A 21975-nucleotide genomic window follows, 5' to 3' on the forward strand; every position below is an offset into this window, starting at 1 on the left:
TATAAAATCATAAACCAAAACAATTTACCATGTGTCATAAAGAAACCACTTCTCCGTTGTATGTTTAAAGGCAAAAAGCAGAAATACATTGTAATGTAATGATATGAAATTCTCATTCAATAGATTGAGGACATAAACAATACGGGGACTGAATCAGCATCAGAGGTAAATGGACATTTCCTTTAATGAAACATTCACCTAAAACTACTTGATTCACAAATAATCTTTCATTCAAAATTTTAAAGTTTTTAGAATTTTTGTTGCAACTACAGCAATGAAAATGATAAAAACAAAAATTATTTGCAAAGCAGGATCATAGTTTTGCACTTTCAAACACTGTAGCTGTAGTGTTTTTTAAAGAAAAGTATGTTTTTGCTCTCATGGTTACTTAAGAGATATAGTCTTGTTTGAGATTTTCTGCCAATTTTCTGCCAATCAACTATTTCTTGAACTATTGCCAATAGTTGAGATTTCAAATGTTAATTTTTTAAGAGTGCATTTCTTTTTATCCTGTCTTCTTTCCTCAGAGTTTCTCATGGTTTTGTTTGTGTTATCACATTCTAGAAGAGAGTGCAGTATCTATAAGCATGAAGGAATGTGCAACAACACTTTAGTTACATCTTTTTTTATCTAACAGAGAAAGTTAAAATGTAATCAATTTGATGGTGTGCCTAAAAACATAGCGACTTTAATTGGAAGCAAATTTATGTCAGGAGTTTGTTATATTATTGTATATGCATATTATAATTCTGCTTTAGCTTAAGAAAAATCTCAGTGGCAACAGTAGGTTATGTAATATAATTCATTCCAATTAATTTCTAAAAACAATAAATTTAAGAATATTTTAATAGGATCAAATGCTGAGAATTTTGTCTATGGTTTGCATGTCACTTAAAAATGCTCTTTTGGGGAGCCAGAGTCAGCAAGTTTGCCTTATAGTAGCCAACCCAGGTTCAATCCTTGAGTCTGCCAGGAGTGATCCCTGAGCACAGAGGCAGGACTAAGTTTTAGAATGTGGTCCAAAAACCAAAATAATTTTTTCTCATTGAATATTACTTTTATTAAGCCATTTTATTTATTTATTCACTTATTTATTTTGGTTTTGGAGTCACACCCAGTGGTGCCCAGGGGTTACTCCTGGCTCTGTACTCTACTGCTGGGGGATCTACTCTACTTCTTGGGGTGATAATATGGAATGCTAGGAATTGAACCTGAGTGGGCCATATGCAAGGCAAACACCCTACCCACTCTGCTATAGCTCCAGCCCCTATTAAACTTTTTTAAACTTACATGATGAAAAAAATCATTTGGAAAAAGTTTTTGATTGAATCCATCCACCATCAAATTGATTTAGCATTGGTACATATGCACATTATCTTTTGTGGGATTGCCAGAAAAATTTTGTTAAGATCATCTTTTAGGAAATAATATTCTCCTTGGACCTGTCAACAGATTCAAAGATATTAAATCAAAATGCCACATGTCAAGAAAGATATATTTAATAGTAATACGTAAAAACGCAAACTTTTTGTCCTTGTCACATTGATGGAGATGTAATGAAATTCATCCCTGACAGAGGTAAGGTTTCGTGAAACTGAATTTTGATTGGGAAATAATATACTAAAATGATATACTTTATCAATTAGGAAGGAGATGTTTCACTACTTATAACAGTGGTGCCTGTGAAATCACACAAAACATATGGAAAAACAAGAACGAATGTTGAAGACCAAGAAAGAGAAGGAGAAGAAATCGAGGTCAAAGATGAAGAAGATAAGCGAATTAAATATGAAGAACAACGATGCTCCCTCAAGGAAGCAAAGTGCCTTTCATTGGTCATGGTAAGTGTGTGTGTGTGTGTGTGTGTGTGTGTGTGTGTGTGTGTGTGTTGCTAAAACAAGCTCTGAGACTTTAATAAAGTCTTCCAGGAGCTGCATTCAGACTCTGGCCTGCTGTATCTGCAATCAACTGGGAGCCCTCCCTTTTAGTGCCTGCTTAACTCCATGGGACATTTTGTGTATAAGTGAGGAGGAATCTTATTTTTATTTTTTGGTTTTTGAATCACACCCAGCAGTGCTCAGGGGTTACTCCTGACTCTATGCTCAGAAATCGCTACTGGCAGGCTCAGGGGTTCATATGGGATGCTGGGATTGAACCCAGTTTGCCCTGGATCAGTTGCATGCAAGGCAAACGCCCTACTGCTTAACTATCTCTCTGGCCCGGAATCTTTTTTTTTTTTTTTTTGGTTTTTGGGTCACACCTGGTGACACTCAGGGGTCACTCCTGGCTTGGGGGACCATATGGGACGCCGGGGGATCGAACCGTGGTCCATCCTAGGCTAGCGCTGGCAAGGCAGACACCTTACCTCTAGCACCACCACCCCAGCCCCTCTGGCCCGGAATCTTTTTTTTTTTTAATAATTTTTACTGTGATCAAAGTGAATTACAAGTCTTTCACAGTAACATTTAATAGTGACAATGAATTAGGGCTATTCCCACCACCAGTGTTGTCCTTCTTCCACCCCTGTTCCCAGCATGCAGCCCATATCTCCCTCCATTGCCACATGGACGCTGGTGTAACAGGTCTCCTTTGTGTATAGGTTGCTATAGATTGGGTATTGATTCTGGTGTCATTAACTTTGGGTTTATTGCTTAAGTCTGATCATTTTTTTTTTTATTTCCAGTCAATGTTCATACAACTGGTTGCTCCTGGTACCATCCATTTTCACCCCCTAAATTTTAAAGATGCAGAATCTTATTTTTTAAGGAACTAAACAAAATAGTTCAGTTGGTAAGCAGCATTTCTCTATAGAATACCACAGGTATTTTCATGATGTTCTTTTAGGATGATGAACTGGAGAATAGGGCAAAAAATAATTCCCACTCTCCTGGAAAACTAAAACTAACTTTTGAAGAATTGGAAAAACAAAGGCAAGAAAACCGAAGGAAGCAAGCTGAAGAAGAAGCAAGACAACGCTTAGAAGAGGAGAAGCGAGCATTTGAAGAAGCAAGACGGCAAATGGTAAAACAAATACATTGCTTATGTTATATATGATGATTTTTGTGTATCATGATATAATGTACATTGTGTTATCCATATTCTATAATGATTAGAGTAGTATTGTATGAAATATAAATAGCATGGGGCCAGTAAGATAGCACAGTGGCAGGGCATTTGCCTCGTAAACGGCCGACCCAGGACCAACGATGGTTTAAATCCCAACATCCCATATGGTCTCCCGTGCCTGCAGGGAGTGATTTCTGACAGAGAGCCAGGAATAACCCCTGAGCACCTCCGGGTGTGGCCCCAAAAAACAAACAAAAAAAGTATATGTAAAATATTTAATATTAGGAAAGTTAACTGGCTTTATTTAATTTTTTAATTAAAAATAATTGGGGGACTGAAGCGGTGGTGCAAGTGGTAGGGCTCTTGCCTTGCACACATTGACCTAGGATGAACCTTGGTTCAATCCTCCAGCATCCCAAATGGTCCCCCAAGCCAGGAGCGATTTCTGGATGCATAGCCAGGAGTAACCCGAATGTCACCAGATATGGCCCCAAAATCTGAAAAATATATTGGGAGTTGAAGCGATAGCACAGTGATAAGGCATTTGCCTTGCACAAGGCCAACAAAGAACAGACCCTGGTTCGAATCCCAGCATCCCATATGATCTCCCAAGCCAGGCAGGAGTGACTTCTGAGTGCAGAGCCAGGAGTAAACCCTGAGCACCACCGGGTGTGACCTAAAAACCAAATAATAATAATAATAAATTAAAAAATTAAAAAAATTTTTGGTTTTTGGGCCTCACTGGTGGCTCTCAGTGGTTACTCTGACTCTGCACTAAGAAATTGCTCCTAGCAGGCTTGGGGGACCATATGGGATGCTGGGGATTGAACCCAGGTCCATAGTCCAGGTTGGTAGCATGCCAGGCACATGCCCTACTGCTGTGCTATCACTCCGGCCCCCTTAATTTTTTTCTTTAACCAGTACACCCTGAAGTGCTCAGCATTGGGCTACTTCTATTAATTTGTTTGTTTTTGGGTTTTGGGCCACACCCAGCCGTGCTCAAGGGTTACTCCTGGCTGTGTACTAAGAAATAGCTCCAGGCAGGTGTGGGGGACCACATAGGAAGCTGGGGATCAAACCCAGGTCTGTCCCAGGTCAGCAGTCTGCAAGACAAGTGCCCTATTGCTGTGTCCCAGGCTACTTCTAATAATATTCAGAGACCATGCTATTTGGGGATGGAACCAGGTCTTCCAATGCAAAGGCATGCTCCAGTCCTTTGAGCAGTTTCCCATTCTGGCAGCTGGCTTTAGATAAGGTTTTCCTGTACATGATGGGAGAATTACTACATGAGAGTCAGATTTGAGGTCAGAGAGATGTAGAGAGGTAAGATACTTGCCTTGCATACAACTGACTTTAGTTCAAATCCTTAGCACACATTTGCCCCCCCCCAACACCACTAGGAGTCACTCTTATGCACAATTAGGAATAGACTCTGAGCACCATAAAGAGTAGTCCGAACACCAAGCAAATAATGAGGGAGTTTTATTTTTAAACTGTATACACATTTCATATGTAAGATTTGTTATATTTTTAGTTTCCATTTTGGCACATTTTATCTATTTTAATTTTGGTAAACTATTATAATTGCAAAAATCTTTTTTTTTTAAATAATATGGAATGCTTCACGAATTTGCATGTCATCCTTGCACAGGGGCCATGCTAATCTTCTCTGCATTGTTCCAATTATTTAGTATATGTGCTGCCGAAGCGAGTGCTGCAAAAATTTCTTAGTGAATCTGGTTTCTCTTTATTAGTTCTGTGTGCAATTGAATGGAATAAGTGCAGTACCCATTAAAGTCTAATAATCATAAAGGTACATTTAACTTCAGTTCTAGTTCTTAAAATATTTGGAGATATTAAAACACTAACTAGTGAGGAGCTGCTCACCTGCTTTGGCTTCTGGGGCACTTTCTACCCCATGTATCTGGCCTGGGCAGTGGTCAGAGTATGGCCACTGTAAGCTGAGTTCAGTGCACGGCAGGTAGCTCAGATCTGCCCCTCCCAAAGGATTAAATACCTCTATATGAGACATGAATACATAGATTAAACCAAGGAAAATAGAAATAGTTATTTGTGATATATATATATATATATATTTGGTTTTTGGGTCACACCTGGCAGAGCTCAGGGGTTACTCCTGGCTCTACACTCAGAAATTGCTCCTGGCAGGCTCAGGGTACCATATGGGATGCTGGGATTCGAACCACTGTCCTTCTGCATACAAGGTAAAAGCCTTACCTTCATGCTAGCTCTCTGGCTCCAGTTTAGCCTTTTTTTGAAAATTGTGGACACATCTCAAAAAACTAAGAACTGAGTTTTCACATAACCCAGAATTTCATTTCATAATATCTATCTCAAGGGCCCAAATATTATATCCAGAAAAGGCATTTGCAGTGTTTATTGCAACCATATTTACAATATCAAAAACCTGGAAGCATTCAAGTGTCCAAGAAAAGATGAGGGAATAAAGAAACTATGGTACATGTACACAGTGGAATACTAATTTGTGCATATATAAATAAACATGTTTATATATACTAATATATATGTATAATGTATATATATGTACAAATTTCTTAATTTTTCTTAAGATTAAATTATACAAATAATCTAGATCAATTTGGAGAGGATCATGCTGAGTGAAGTTAGGAAAGGGAAAGACACAGAATGATTTTTCTTACATATGGGATATAAAGAAGCAACGGGCATAACAAATTCCCAAAGGTAACAGAAATTAAGAACTGGTATTCATGGGCCCGGAGAGATAGCACAGCGTTATTTGCCTTGCAAGCAGCCAATCCAGGACCTAAGGTGGTTGGTTCGAATCCTGGTGTCCCATATGGTCCCCCATGCCTGCCAGGAGCTATTTCTGAGCAGACAGCAAGGAGTAACCCCTGAGCAACGCTGGGTGTGGCCCAAAAACCAACAAAAAAAAAAAAAAAAAAGAAAAAAAAAAAAAGAACTGGTATTCAGTAGGAAGTTCACCACAGGAAAGGAAATGGTGGGTTAGGAAGGAGGGGGGGGTCACTAGGACAGTAGTGAACATTGTAGGGAAGGGAATGATGAGGGGTTGGTTGTATTGTGCATGAAACTCTGTCATTAACAGCATTGTAAACCATGGTGCCTAAAATAAAAATTCTAAAATTATCTCTGGAGGACAAAAATATATTAGAAGATGTCACAAAAAATTTAGAGGAACTGGGGCCAGAGATATAGCACAGCAGTAGGGCATTTGCCTTGCATGCAGTCAACCCAAGAGGGACCTGATTTGATTCCAAGCATCCCATATGGTCCTCCAGCCTGCCAGGAGCGATTTCTGAGTGCAGAGCCAGGAGTGACCCCAGGCTGAGAAAGCAATCAATCAATCAATGAATCAATCAATAAAGTTTAGAAAAAATAATTTAGAGGAGCCATCATAATGAAATGACAGTTCAAACAGAAAGGCAGCACCTATCCACCCACACACACACCAAAAGAAAAGGTCAAGTTATTAAAGAATGCAACTGGAACACAACTAAGTGAAGAAAACAAATAAGTCATGAATTTATTTATTTATTTATTTATTTATTTATTTATTTATTTATTTATTTATTTATTTATGGTGTGGAACCACACCTGTTGGAGCTCAGAGGTTATTCCTTGCTTTGTGCTCATAAATTGCTTCTGACAGGCTGAGGGGACCATATGTGATGCAGAGAATGGAACCAGGGTCTGTCCTGGGTCAGCTGCATGCAAGCCAAACACCCTACCGCTGTGCCATCATTCTGGCCCAGCAGGTACAACTATTAAAGAATACAACTGAGGGCCTGGAGAGATAGCACAGCGGCGTTTGCCTTGCAAGCAGTCGATCCAGGACCAAAGGTGGTTGGTTCAAATCCCGGTGTCCCATACAGGAGCTATTTCTGAGCAGACAGCCAGGAGTAACCCCTGAGCACTGCCGGGTGTGACCCAAAAACCAAAAACCAAAAAAAAAAAAAAAAAAAAAAAAAAGAATACAACTGAAACACAACTAAGTGAAAAAAGTAATTAAGCCATACATTTAAATCCATATTTCAAATAATATTCATATTTAGAATTTAAATGATAAACATGTAAATTTTAAATATTAAACTTGTAAAATTTAAATATTATTTCATTAGAGATAATATTCTATTAGTTTAAAAAAAGCACCAAGATAGTTCACAGTAAAATGTACAAAAATTATAAAGTAAGAACTTTAATTTACTATCAAGAGACTTTTTAGGTATATACAAGCTTCATTTGTTTGTTTGTTTTTGTTTTTGGGTCACACCCGGCAGTGCTCAGGGGTTACTCCTGGCTCTACGCTCAGAAATTGCCCCTGGCAGGCACAGGGGACCATATGGGATGCCAGGATTCGAACCACCATCCTTCAGCATGAAAGGCAAATGCCTTACCTCCATGCTATCTCTCTGGCTCCTACAAACTTCATTTTAAGTATTTACACATTTTGTTTTTGCTCTGGGAGAGTTAATGTTTAATCAAACTCTTAAATAAACCCTTAATTTTATTTACACACCATTTTATTTGTTTAAATTTTGATATGCTTGAGAAGTTTAGAGTACATATTTATTAGGAATTTCTCCAGATTCAAATATTCTATTGAATATAAAGGCATTTTTGACCAGGTACACTAAGAGCATGAAACATTCGTAGATAAGGTGGGTAACTCTGTGGTTTTTGATTGATGATTCTTATTTTAATTCTTAGTAATGAGTTGTTCCTTGATCAGGAAAATGAAGAAGAGGAAAACCAAGATGCAGAAAAAAATTTTAAAGGATACCGTCCTGGTAAACTCAAGCTTAGTTTTGAAGAAATAGAAAGACAAAGGAGAGAAGATGAAAAGAGGAGAGCAGAAGAAGAAGCCAGAAGGAGAATAGAGGAAGAAAAGAAGGCATTTGCTGAAGCAAGGAGAAGCATGGTAAGATAGCTGGTAACTGAAGGATGCAACCAGAATTCAGTGTTTTTATTTTGTTTTATATCACCTCTATATATAATATATAGAGATATACTATTATTTTATATATAGTTGTGTTTTAGTTGTCATACAATGTTCCAACAATCATTCCTTCACCAGTGTTCATTTTTCACCATCAATTCCCCCAGTTACCCTCTTGTCCTCACATACTCACCCCAACTGCCAGTCTGCTTCTATGGCAGAAACTTTTCTTCTCTCCTTTTTACCCCCCATTTTTTTTTCTTTTAAACACCATAATTTGTCACACTGTTAATGAAGAGGTATCATACATATCACATTATCTTCTTTCTGTTACAGTTTTTGTCCAGAGTGATTATTTCCAACTATTATTGTCATAGTGGTCCCTTCATTGTCATAACTGCTCTTTCCCCAGAACCATCATTTCTGTTTCCTTTGGATGTTATTTTCATGCTATGGAGTTTTTTTTTTTTTTTTTTTTTTAATATACAGCACATGTGTGCTGTAATTTCTATGTTTGTCCTTGCTTCTACTTACTTGGTCAGTGGTGTTTCATTCTTGAAGATGTCTTTAGGTTTAATGTCATAAAAAGCTCTTCCTATATTTTTCTGTATGTACTATATGGTTTCAGATCTGTTATCAATGTATTTAATCCGTTTGACTTTACCTTTGTGACTGGTATTAGAAAGAAGTCTTTTTGTTTTTGTTTGTTTTTTGTTCTTTTGAGTCACACCCGGCATCGCTCAGAGATTACGCCTGGCTCTACGCTCAGAAATCACTCCTGGCAGGTTCAGGGGACCATTTGGGATGCCGGGATTCGAACCACAGACTTTCTGCATGCAAGGCAAATGCCTTACCTCCATGCTATCTCTCCGGCCCCAGAAAGAAGTCTTATTTCATTTTCTAGCACATAGATGACCAGTTTTCCCAGCATCACTTGTTGAAGAGTCAACTGGTTAACTTTATATATTTTCTCTTTTATAAAAAATTAACTTATCAGGGCCGGAAAGGTGGTGCTAGAGGTAAGGTGTCTGCCTTTCAAGTGCTAGTGTAGGACAGACCGCGGTTCAGTCCCCCGGTGTCCCATATGGTCCCCCCAAGCCAGGAGCGATTTCTGAGCACTTAGCCAGGAGTAATCCCTGAGCGTCAAACGGGTGTGGCCCAAAAGCAAACAAACAAAAAAATTAACTTATCAGGGTTAGAGCAATAGCACAGGCCACAGAGGGTAGGGTATTTGCCTTGCACATGGCCAATCTGGGTTTGATCTCCAGCATCTCATATGGTCCCTGGAGCCTGCCAGGAACAATTTCTGAGAACAGAGCTAGGAGTAATTGTGAGCACTGCTGGGTGTGGCCCAGAAACAGAAACAAAAACAAATTAAATCATATACCTGGGGATCTATTTCAGGTTATTCAGATCTGAGTCTGTCTTTATTCCAAAACCATGACATTTTAAATACTACTTCTTTTGTAGTACAGTTTGAAGTTGGGGAAATTAATGCCTCCCATATTCTTCCCAAGGATTGCTTTACCTATTAGTGGAAGTTTGTTGTTCTTATGAATTTCAGAAGTGTTTTATTTCTTTGAAAACATGTCATAGTTATTCTTATAGAAATTGCATTGAATCTGGACAATATAGCCATTTTAACAACACTAATCATCCCAAACCATGAGCAGGGGGTATGTTTTCATTTCTTCATCTTTTATTTCTTGAAAGTGTTTTGTAGTTTTCTTGGATATCTTTCACCTCTTTAGTTAAGTTGGTTCTGAGGTATTTGATTTTCTGAGGCACAATAGTGACTAAGAATTTTACTAGTCTGTTGTGTTTTTTTTTTTGGCCACACCCTGCAATGCTCAGTAGTTACTTTTAATTATGCATGCACTCAGAAATTATTCCTAGTGGTGCTCAGACCATTTGGGTTGCCAGGGATAGAACTTGGGTCAGTCACATGCAAGAAAAATGCTCTACCTGCTATACTTTAGCTCCAGACCCAGTATTTTTTTTTAATATCTCTTCTCTTTCATTATTTATACATTGGAAAGCCATGGAGTTTAATGTGTTAATTTTGTAGCCAATCACTTTATTATAAAAATCTATTGTTTCTAGGGGGTTGGAGCGACAGCACAGCTGTAGAACAGTTGTCTTGCACATAGCTGACCTGGGACAGACCCCGAGTTTGATTCCTGGCATCCTATATGATTCCCGAGTCTGCCAGGAGTAAGCCACTAGGTGTGGCCCAAATAAACAACAATAAAAAAACCTATTGTTTCTAGAATCTTTTTAGTATTTTCTACTTATGTTTTTCCTGATTTTTAATAAATTTTATTTATTTATTGGTTTATGAGTCACACCAAGTGTGCTCAGAAATCACTCCTGGCAGGCTTGGGGAACCATATGGGGTGCTGGGATCAAACCTGGATTGATCATGTGGAAAGCCCCTGTACTATCATTGCTCTGGTCCATTTTTTTTTTTTTGGGCCACACCCAGTGGTGCTCAGGGGTTACTCCTGGCTGTCTGCTCAGAAATAGCTCCTGGCAGGCACGGGGGACCATATGGGACATCTTTTTATTTTTATTTTATTTTTTTGGTTTTTGGGCCACACCCATTTGATGCTCAGGGGTTACTCCTGGCTATGCGCTCAGAAGTCACTCCTGGCTTGGGGGGACCATATGGGACGCCGGGGGATCGAACCGCGGTCCGTCCTACACTAGCGCTTGCAAGGCAGACACCTTACCTCTAGCGCCACCTTCCCGGCCCCAACCATATGGGACATCGGGATTCGAACCAACCACCTTTGCAAGGCAAACACCGCTGTGCTATCTCTCTGGGCCCTGGCCCCCAATTTTTAATTATTTTTTAAAATCTCTTTTTTGAGAAGGCACACCCTGCGACACTCTAGGGTTATACCTGGCTATGCGCTCAGAAATAGCTCCTGGCCCAGGGGACCATATGGGATGCCAGGGATTGAACCAAGATCCATCCTGGATTGCCTGTTTGCAAGGCAAATGCCCTACTGCTGAATTTTTAATTATTTTTGTTTGTTTGTTTTTGGTCATACCCAGCCAGGGATTGAACCAAGATCCATCCTGGATTGCCTGCATGCAAGGCAAATGCCCTACTGCTGAATTTTTAATTATTTTTGTTTGTTTTTGGTCATACCTGGCCACGCTCAGGGGTTACTCCTGGCTCTACGCTCAGAAATCACTCCTGGAGGCTTGGGGGACCATATGGGACGTCAGGATTTGAACCACCATCCTTCTGCACGCAAGGCAAATGCTCTACCTTCATGCTATCTCTCCAGCCCCTGAATTTTTTTTTTTTTTTGATTTTTGGGCCACACCCGGTAATGCTCAGGGGTTACTCCTGGCTATGTGCTCAGAAGTTGCTCCTGGCTTGGGGGACCATATGGGACACCGGGGGATCGAACCGTGGTCTGTCCAAGGCTAGTGCAGGCAAGGCAGGCACCTTACCTTTAGCGCCACCGCCCGGCCCCGCCCCTGAATTTTTAATGATTTTAAAATCTAATTACTGTGGACTTCAGTTACAAAGTTGTTTATGGTTTTCAGTCAATGTACACCCATTCCTTTACCAGTGCACATTTCCTGCCACCCTGTTTCCCTCCTGTCTTCCCCTACCCCACCTGCTTCTATGGCAATTTTCTTCTCTGTCAACTCTTCAGTTCTTTTATTAAGCACTAGTTTGCAATATTGTTTCTGAAGGTGACTCATGCATATAATTTTACCCCCTTGCAGCACCCAGTTTTTGTTCAAAGTGATAATTTCAACTATCAGTGTGATACTGTTCCCTTATCTGCCCTCAGTACACTCCTCAGTCTTTTATGGAAAGCTTCCTATAGCAGAGTCTTTAAGATTTTCTAAACATAATATCATATTATCTGCAAACAAAGGAATTCTTTCTTTCCTAACTTGATGTCCTTGATATATTTTCTTGCCTAACTGCTATAGCAAGTACTTCTAGTACTATACTGAATAGAAACAGTGAGAGTGAGCATCCTGGTCTCATGCCTGATCTTAGAAGGAAGACTTTTAGCTATAAACCATCTCAGATGGTGCTCAAGAGACCATATTAAGTGTTGGAGATCAAAGCACGATCATTCCCAAAGTGAGGCTAGTCTTCCCTCTTGTTGAAGGCATTTTTAATTGTGTGAAAACTTTTCGTTGCTTTTTTCTCTTTTGGTCATACCCGTGGTGTTCAGGGCTTATTTCTGACTCTGCGATGCCAGGGGAATTGAAACCAGGTCAGCTGCATGCAAGTCCCAGATGTGTAGTGTGAATACTCTTTTGGTTTCTATAAGAGAGTCTATTTTTATATTTTTGGTTTTGGAGCCACACCTGACTGCTCACCTAATTCTGTGCTCAGGAATTACTCCTGGTGGTGCTCAAAGGACCACATGGGATGCAGGGGATTGAACTTGGGTTGACATGTGCAAGGCAAACAGCTTCCCCACTGTACCGTTGTTCCTTCTTGCTCTTCTTTTTTTATTTTTTTATTTTTTGGGTCACACCGGCAGCACTCAGGGGTTACTCCTGACTCTACGTTCAGAAATTGCTCCTGGCAGGCTCAGGGGACCAGATGGGATGTTGGATTTGAACCACCGTCCTGCATGCAAGGCAAATGTCCTACCTCCATGTTATCTCTCTGGCCCTTTTGCTCCTCTTATTTATTCTTTTTGTGTCACATTTGACACTGCTCAGTGCCTACTCCTGGATAAGTGCTGAGTGTTGCTTCTGACTGAGCAGTGCCTAGGAGATCATGTAGTACTAAGTTTGAGCTTAGAATGTTTGCAAGGGGGGCCGGAACGGTGGCGCAAGCGGTAAGGCATCTGCCTTGCTCACGCTAGCCTAGGACAGACTGCGTTTCGATCCCTCAGCGTCCTATATGGTCCCCCAAGCCAGGGGTGATTTCTGAGTGCAGAGCCAGGAGTAAGCCCTGAGCATCACTGGGTGTGGCCCCAAAACCAAAAAAAAAAACTACCAAAAAACTGTTCACAAGGTATGCACTGTGGTCTTTGAGCCTTCTCTCTGGTCCTTTTCCTTTCTAGTGTGTATAATATTGGGAAAGTGATGAGTATCATTACTTTTAATTTAATATTTTATTATTAATAATATTTTTATAATTTTAAATAGGTTGTAGATGATGACTCCCCAGAGATGTACAAAACAACTTCTCAAGAATCTCTTACACCAGGAAAACTGGAAATCAATTTTGAAGAATTATTAAAGCAAAAAATGGAAGAGGAAAAACGACGAACAGAGGAGGAACGAAAGCATAAGCTAGAGATGGAAAAACAAGAATTTGAGCAATTGAGACAAGAAATGGGAGAGGTAAGTTTTTTGGTTTTTTTTTTTTTTTTTTTTTTTTGGTTTTTGGGTCACACCCAGCAGTGCTCAGGGATCACTCCTGGCTCTACGCTCAGAAATCGCTTCTGGCAGGCTCAGGGGACCATATGGGATGCCGGGATTTGAACCATGACCTACTGCATGCAAGGCAAATGCCTTACCTCCATGCTATCTCTACAGCCCCTGTAGAGGTAAGTTTAAGGTATCCTTCTTAGGGCCTGCAGATCCCCTGAGCACACCTTCCTGTGGATACCCAGCTACAGTGCAAAGTGACAAACAGATGAATTGGAGGTGTGTGTGTGTGTGTGTGTGTGTCTGTGTGTGTGTGTACAGATATTTTTAAATCTGTTTTATTTTATCATAGTAACTTTCACTCAGTTTACTTCTATGAGGCACTTGGTACAAGTTTCAACATATTTAAGTAATCCACTTTATTTCTTCTTTTTCTTTCTATTTATTTTGGGTTTTGGCCACACCCAACTGTTGCAATTCAGCCCACTTTATAAACTGCAGGGATCTTCAAACTTTTAAAATAGGGGGCCAGTTCATAGTCCCTCAGATTGTTGGAGGGCCTGATTATAGATAAAAAAAAAAAACAACTGTGATCAAATTCCTATGCACACTGCACAAAACTTATTTTGAAGTAAAAAAAAAATGAGAACAAATACATAAAATGAAGAACAAATAAGTTAAATCAACAGATTTACCAGTACTTCAATGGAAACTATGGGCCTGCTTTTGGCAGGCCATAGTTTGAGGACCGCTGCGAGACTGAGCAGTCTAGAGACAGAGGAGGGGAGTCAGTGCGGTGCACATTCCAGAGATGCACACAGCAGCCTGGGACGAGTCATCCGGACTGCTAAGCAGGACAGACTGGCTGCAAAAATACCAGATGAGTGGGCCTGATAACTGTCCCTAGCGGTCCAGTTTGAGGATCCCTGCTGTCAGGTTTGTATACATATGCAAACTGCATAGATGCATACAAATACAGAAATAGGCCACATAGTTGTTCATAAAGCGTGTGGTTTTACAGGATCTCAATGCTCAGAAGGGTCATGCTTTGTATTTATGCTCGGAGATTGCTTGTCTTGAAAGCTTGTTTAGTTTTGGGGCTATTCAGAAGCTACTCTCAGCTGGGTGCTTCTAGGGATTTTCTAAAAAAATTTTTTTTTCTTTTTTGGGTCACATCTGGCGGTGCTCATGGGTTACTCCTGGCTCTCTACTCTGAAATCAATCCCGGTGGGCTCTGGGGACCATATGGGATGCCAGGGACTAAACACGGGTTAGCTGCAATGCAAGCGTCCTACCTGCTGTACTATCTTCAGCTCCTCAATTACTTCTAATAATGCTCTGCTTTGTTAGGTAATGGAAACTAGTGTAATAGATGATTTTGGCAACAGTAATAACTATTTCTATAGGTGTATATGAGATATCCAAGTCCCATTATGGGCTGATACCAATGTGTTTAGTGAAATGTTTGCTAGAATCTTGGCTCTATGCACCTCATATTTGTGTCTCCTCAGGGTGGAACCATAGCAACTTTATTTTCATTCATTCCCAGATATCTTAACGCTCCAACCTTTTATTTTTGCTTCTGTGAACTCTGCTGCTAGCTTCCATCTGGTTAGCCAGTGGGCTGTGTAGGCAGTGGAAAGTTTTGGAAATCCCTTATTTTCATCATGTCCTTCTGATAGGGCCATCTGTTAGAAAGTGAGTAGCAATAATGAGGATAGGGGACCTCCAAGACTTGGGTGAGCAGAGGCTTTCTAAGTCTTGGCAGAGCAGTGAAAAAGCATGTTTGGTAAACTAGTGGGGGTGGGGGTCATTTGCCAATTTGTGATTGAGAAACCAAATGGGTTCCTATTGAAGAGGTTACAATTTCTTGGGTCTTCTATTGTAGTAGTGAGCTTCTGGGGATAGTTCCTTGATGCAGCCAAGAGACTAAACACTGTACAAATATGTAATTATAAAATATTATGCTATAGAAAATACTCTAAGGCCTTATCCTTAATCTCAGTAATAAAGATATAGAAACATTGATTTTCAATATATGGCAGCAGATGACTCATCCTGATGCTGAGTTATTATATTTTGTTTTTGGACCCCACCTGGCAGTCCTTGTGCTCAGAAATAGCTCCTGGCAGGCACCAGGGTCACAAATGATACTTGGCCTTCTGGCTTTACATTTAAGCAGGGCTCACTCCTGTGTGCCAGGGGTAAAATCTGTGTTGGCAGAGAGCAAGGCAAGAACCCTACCTGCTGTACTATCTCATGTTACATTATCTATGATTGCCTCACTTCATTTTTTTTTAAACGGGATAGAGAATTCAAACACATCTTTAAAGCAAGTGGCCCACCATTAAGCTACACTGCAGCACCAATCACTTTGCAGAGGTTGTAAGCTCTATTTATGGCATCAAATAATACATGGTTGGCACTTATAAACTTTTTGGGAGGTCACATCCAGAATGTTTAAGGGTCAATAATTCTTCTGGCATTAATAGAGGGATGGTATGTGGTGCGGAGATCCAAACCAGGCTTGTAGCTGCACGTTAACCTTTGTACTTTTCAACCCAGACTTATTGTACAAGTTAATTTCCTGCAAAAACATCTGTAGCCACAATGTTTAAAAAACTCGAAATTGGGGGGGGGGGTTTGGGTCACACACTCGGCAGCGCTCAGGGATACTCCTATGCTCAGAAATTGCTCCTGGAAGGCTTGGGCACCATATGGGATGCCAGGATTCGAACTGCCGTCCTTCTGCATGCAAGGCAAATGCCTTGCCTCAATCCTATCTCTCTGGCCCCGCAAACTCCAAATATTTGAGGAATAACACTCTACCATTCTGTATAGTGAAAATATTTTAAGAAACTAGTAGTAAATCCCCTACTTTGGAGCTATCTCCCAAATACTTCACATGCCAAACACCTGGTGGTACTCTGGGTCTACTTTCAGTTTGGTGTTCCTGGTGTTCCTCTTCCTTAGAAGACTGTTCAATAAGAGAACATGGAGACCTTTGTATATTTCGCTATCTCAAAATATAAAACATTGTGTGGAAAGACAACAGAAAGAAACTTGAATAAAATTGTTAAAATAATTGGATAATCTTAGTAGACTCCTTTTCTATTCTGGCAGAAATCAGAGTTGAGAACACAGGACTCTGAGAATTTAAACTCAATCAGCAACATGCAAAGAGCCTTAATCCCTGTATCTCTTCTTTTCCTCTGGCTGGTTCTCTTATAGGTGAGAAAGTCATGTCCAGTGGATTGTAACTAGGAAAAAGGCCACACTGTTTCAGAACTATTTCTGACTCTATTTAGTTCTTTCACTTTTTTTGCTTGCCATTTTTTCAATTATCTTTCTTAAAGATCTCTTGTCCACTGTACAGATTGATTACAGTGCTATTTCTATAGCACGGTAGTGCTAAGTATTTTAAGTGTATCACTGTAATGGAATGTTGAGATTTGAGCCACATTTTCCACACTCGATCAACGTTTCCCTATGAGGGAGTTTGGTCCACCCCAGGTGGAGTACCAAGTGGCTACACTGCTCAGGGTTCTCTTCCGGAGGTGCTGGGTAGAGGGAAGAGGATAATAGGCAGTATTAAGGACAGCCAAGGTAAATCGCATACAAAGGAATGCATTTAATCCCAAATCTATATTCCCAGCCTATTTTTAATAAACTTTTATTTGGGGAGTATTTTTCTTTTAAGTGTTATTATGGAGACACAGATCCCCAACCAGAGATTCAAGGCAAAGGCAGAGGACACTATTAGATTATTTTAAGTGGAAGCAAGATATCTAGCCTTAATTTTTGTTTTATGGGTCAAACCAGTGGTGCTCCGAAGTGACCCCTTGCTGTGTCTAGCTATCAAATGTGTTGGGAATTCAAACCAAGGCCAGCTGCACCTTATTCCTGCGCTTTCTGTATCCCCCTAGTTGGTTGTTTTGTTTTTGGGTCATACCTGGCAGCGCTCAGGGGTTATTCCTGGCTCTGTGCTCAGAAATTGCTCCTGGAAGGCATGGGGGACCTGTGAGATGCCAGGATTCAAACCACAGTTCGTTCTGAATCGGCTGCATGCAAGGCAAATGCCTACCGCTGTGCTATCTCTCCGGCTCTTACTTACCCAGTCTTAATATTGTACACACCAATTTTCTGGTAGCTAACACTAAAACATTAATTTTAAAGGAAGAAGAAGAAAATGAAACCTTTGAACTAAGTAGGGAATATGAAGAGTTAATCAAACTCAAGAGGAGTGGTTCTATTCAAGCTAAAAATCTGAAAAGCAAGTTCGAAAAAATTGGACAATTGTCTGAAAGAGAAATACAGAAAAAGATAGAGGAAGAACGTGCAAGGAGAAGAGCAATCGACCTTGAAATTAGAGAGCGAGAAGCAGAAAACTTCCACGAGGTATTTACTATTTTACATTTTAAATGGTTATAGAACAGAAATGGTAATGAACTTAGCAGAAAGTTACATTGACTCTGAAATGAAATTTTTTATTGTAGACAATGTGATCTACAAAGTCCTTCCTAGTTGGGTTTCAGACATGCAATGTATCAGGGTCAATCTCACCACCAGAAACGACCTCCCCTCACACCAATGTTCCAAGAGTGTACCCCGCACCACACCTTCCTGACCTCAGCATGCCAGTATAGTATAACAGGCCCATTTTAGGTTTTGATTGTCGAAGTTTGGGTCTTGATTTGAGTTTGACTTGGATATCAGGTTCTGTCCTTTTTTATTTATTTTATTTTTTTGGTTTTTGGGCCACACCCGTTTGATGCTCAGGGGTTACTCCTGGCTATGCGCTCAGAAATCGCTGTCCTTCCTTGGCTAGCGCTTGCAAGGCAGACAGACACCTTACTCTAGCACCACCTTCCCGGCCCCTCGGTCCTTTTTTAAATGCCAATACACCTGAAACCACTTGGCCCCTGGTGCTGTTTCTCCTTCTCCACTCAATTTCTTTCCTTCTCCTCGCTATACTCTGGGGTAAAGGGTGTTCGAGACAGCTCCCATTTTAAACCACTGAGATTATTTTTGATACATTATCACTGGTAAAGATCTGACAACTGGCAAAATATTAAAATTTTAAGGGGGTTTACATAGGCTGATTAAGCCACTTGACTTGTATGTGGATGGTTGCTACTTGGTTCAGCCAAAACCCCATTCCCCACCTCAAATGATATTATCATTAACAGTTATTTGTAACTGTACTAGTAGAGCAATTAGGGCACTTGCCTTGTACATGTTGACCAGGCTTGATTTATATTTATTCAACTAGCAAAATGAGAACTTGGGTGGGCCTTGTGAGTGGAACAAGAAACTGGGTGCCAATTTTCAGAACTGTATTTATTATAACTGAAGGAATAGTGTAATCACTGCAAAAGGATGTTAGAACAGGTTATATGACCATATTCAAGTACCATATTATTTTGTTTTATGTTTAGAAGGATGCAGAACTTGGTGAGAATTTTACAGCACACTGTATAGCATTCTCACCATTTCACTGATTCAGGTTTATCAACAGCACTAAGAATTGAAGGGGCTGGAGAGATAGCATAGCAAGGTGTTTTTTGCCTTGCCCGTAGCTGACCTGGGACTGACCTGGGTTCGATTCCAGGCATCCCATATGGTCAGTCCCCTGAGCCTGACAGGAGTGATTTCTGAGTGTAGAGACAGGAGTAACCCCTGAGTGCCAACAGGTGTGGACCAAAAAAAAAAAAAAAAAAAGGAAAGAATTATAAGTATTCAGAAGCCTAGTAATATCAGGTGATCTTACTTGGGAGGTTAGGGTTCTAATTATTGGACAAAATTCATAAGATACAACTACCAAAAAATTGGGGGAGAAATATCCATGCCTACACAGTAACACAAGACAAAATGCACCAAAAACAAAACACTTTGTGCCTGTAAATATAATTCAGAACAATTAGTTCTGTAGTTGTTACTGGTTTTTAGAAAATAAGCAGTTCTTATCGCACACTTTAAAAATATAGGATGAAGATGTTGATATCAAACCTGCAATAAAAAGTGAGGCTCCCTTTACTCACAAAGTAAATATGAAAGCTAGATTTGAACTTATGGCTAAGGCAAGAGAAGAGGAGGAACAAAGAAGAATTGAAGAACAAAAGCTATTACGTATGCAGTTTGAACAAAAGGAAATTGATGCAGCTCTACAGAAGGTACCAGGCTTATGTTATTCTCCAAAAATGCTGTTAAAAACCAGCTTTGTAGGGTCAAAGAGATAGCATGGAGGTAGGGTGTTTGCCTTGCATGCAGAAGGATGGTGGTTCGAATCCCAGCATCCTATATGGTCCCCTGAGCCTGCCAGGAGCAATTTCTGAGCACAGAGCCAGGAGTAACGCGAGAGCCAGGAGTAACGCGAGTGCTGACGGGTGTGACCCAAAACCAGCTTTGTGTTAGATAAAAAGAATTCTAAGGGTTGGGGCAATAGCACAGTAGGTAAGGCATTTATTTGCCTTCAGCAGTCAATATGAGTTCAATCCATGGCATCCTATATAGTCACTGAGCACTGCCAGGATTTACCTTCCTATAGCTGTGTCCCTCCTTCCACCAAAGAATTTAATACTTTCAAGTCAGTGGTTTTTGATAGGCCCACAAAGGCCATTGTTAGGAAGTGTTTTGTAGTACTTTCACATTAACTCCAGAATTCTATTACTAAACCATTGCCCTGAAAAATGCTAACATTGTCTATCAACTTGAATGCACCTATTTCCAGAAAAGAGAAGAGGAGGAGGAAGAAGAGGGTAGCATCATAAATGGCTCCACTATTGAAGATGAAGAGCAAAGCAGATCAGGAGCTCCATGGTTTAAGAAGTCTCTAAAAAACACATCAGTTGTAGACAGTGAACCAGTTCGATTTACAGTTAAAGTAACAGGGGAGCCCAAGCCAGAAATTACATGGTGGTTTGAAGGAGAAATACTGCAGGATGGAGAAGACTATCAATATATTGAAAGAGGAGAAACTTACTGCCTTTATTTACCAGAAACTTTTCCAGAAGACGAAGGAGAGTATATGTGTAAAGCAGTCAACAATAAAGGCTCTGCAGCTAGTACCTGTATTCTTACCATTGAAAGTAAGAATTAATCACTATTAACCTTAAACTTTTGTTCTATTTATTCTACTTTCCTTTAAAGTTACTTTTCCTTTCTCTTTTTTAGCTGACTACTAGGCTCCCCTTCTCTCTCCCTGGAACACTCTTTCTCCAACTTTCTTACTACATCCATCTTTTTCCTATGACGGGGCTAAAAAAGGAAGCCAGAAGCGTGACTGTGTTGCCTTCTTTTCCTTTTCCTAAGTCCTCAAATACAAAGCATCTGAAGACTACCTTCTTGCTTTCCAAAGAGCACCAGATACATCACAATGGGCTACTGTAAAATTCAACGTGTACTTAAAAGGGAAAGTGGGTAATGTGCTAATTTTATCAGAACCTACTTATGTATTTTCCCTATAACTTTTAGCAACCATGTTTAAAAAAATACCAACACAATATTTTGCATGAAATGCCATTTACATACCTAAATTAGTCTGAATAGCTAATAATTAATCTGGAATCTTATTAATTTGAGTGAACTTTTCCTATTAGTAAATCATTTGGTGTTGTAGCTTCAAATCATTTCTAAAGCACATGGGGAAGGGGAATGGAGGAACAGAGGTGAGCCTGTGCTAGATGTCATTCCTTAAGTGGGTAGAAAATTAAAGGCTTAAATTTTCCAGAGATGCTGGAGTAGACAGGTGCTTGCCTCGCATGCAACTGAACTGGGTTCAATCTCAGCACCCCAGATGGTCCCCCAGACCACCAGGAGTAATTCAAGTAATCCAGGCATACCCCTTCATCCCACTCCTCCAATAAAAAAGAAAAAAATCTGATGGAAACCACTGCCTAGAAATAAGAATATGTATTTTTCAAACATGTTCAAAGTACATTCAAACTAATAATGCAAATTATAATCTAATGAGAAAACCTGTATACAGATCATGTATAAAGAAAATACTTCCTCAACATGGAAGATTTCAACCCCTATGAGGATTTGATTTAGGAACAACACTATTTTTTAATTCCAGTTATGGTCTTTAAAATAACTGTAAATAATTAGCTACCTTGTTCTGCTGTTAGGTTGTTTTATATTTTAATTTTCTGGAAGACAATTTTATTTTACAATGTAAATCCATAATAAAGTAACTTGTGTATGAAATGAAGAAAGTCTTACGGTGTTTTACAAAAGACAAAATACACCCATATAATATTTATCAATGTACATTTATTTATTGAGAAAACCATAATCAATACAAAATTACAGCAATCATGTGCCCTTTTACATACAATGTCATTAAAGCAAACTCTTAACCAGTTTGTAAAGTATTCAATTTACCTCAAGTCCAAGCTGCATCTCCCTAAGACACTGTTCCCATCACAGTAGCCATTTTAAGCCAATCTTCTTTTAACACACGGGTAGTTTCTGTAGAGAACACTTTTCTCAGGACGAAAATGCATTGAGCATGCATAAGAAAAAATATTTATATGCGCAAATACATTTAAGGGCTTCTACAGGGCTATCACTGAATAAAA

At 39.8% G+C, this 21975-nt stretch overlaps 1 protein-coding gene and 1 non-coding gene across 3 annotated transcripts in view; one reads left to right on the forward strand and one right to left on the reverse strand.

The window, feature by feature from the left end:
- NEXN (nexilin F-actin binding protein) overlaps positions 1-21123 on the forward strand; it is a 58730-nt gene extending 37607 nt beyond the window's left edge. Inside the window, exons 6-14 of one of the 2 annotated variants that reach the window (XM_049771472.1) lie at positions 124-165; positions 1647-1841; positions 2845-3021; positions 7817-8005; positions 13169-13366; positions 17570-17791; positions 19381-19566; positions 20124-20481; positions 20567-21123. In XM_049771472.1, coding sequence (XP_049627429.1) covers positions 124-165; positions 1647-1841; positions 2845-3021; positions 7817-8005; positions 13169-13366; positions 17570-17791; positions 19381-19566; positions 20124-20481; positions 20567-20577 — 1578 coding nt within the window. In that variant the 3' untranslated portion in view covers positions 20578-21123. The remainder of the gene's footprint in view (positions 1-123; positions 166-1646; positions 1842-2844; positions 3022-7816; positions 8006-13168; positions 13367-17569; positions 17792-19380; positions 19567-20123; positions 20482-20566) is intronic. The other variant, XM_049771474.1, reaches the window with a different exon arrangement.
- LOC126007448 (U6 spliceosomal RNA) lies at positions 4673-4781 on the reverse strand. The gene has a single exon (XR_007495020.1). It is a non-coding gene; the product is annotated as a U6 spliceosomal RNA (small nuclear RNA).
- Positions 21124-21975: the final 852 nt, after the last annotated feature.

This window comes from Suncus etruscus, chromosome 4 (assembly GCF_024139225.1).
Source record: "Suncus etruscus isolate mSunEtr1 chromosome 4, mSunEtr1.pri.cur, whole genome shotgun sequence".
Classification (NCBI taxonomy): Eukaryota; Metazoa; Chordata; class Mammalia; order Eulipotyphla; family Soricidae; genus Suncus; species Suncus etruscus.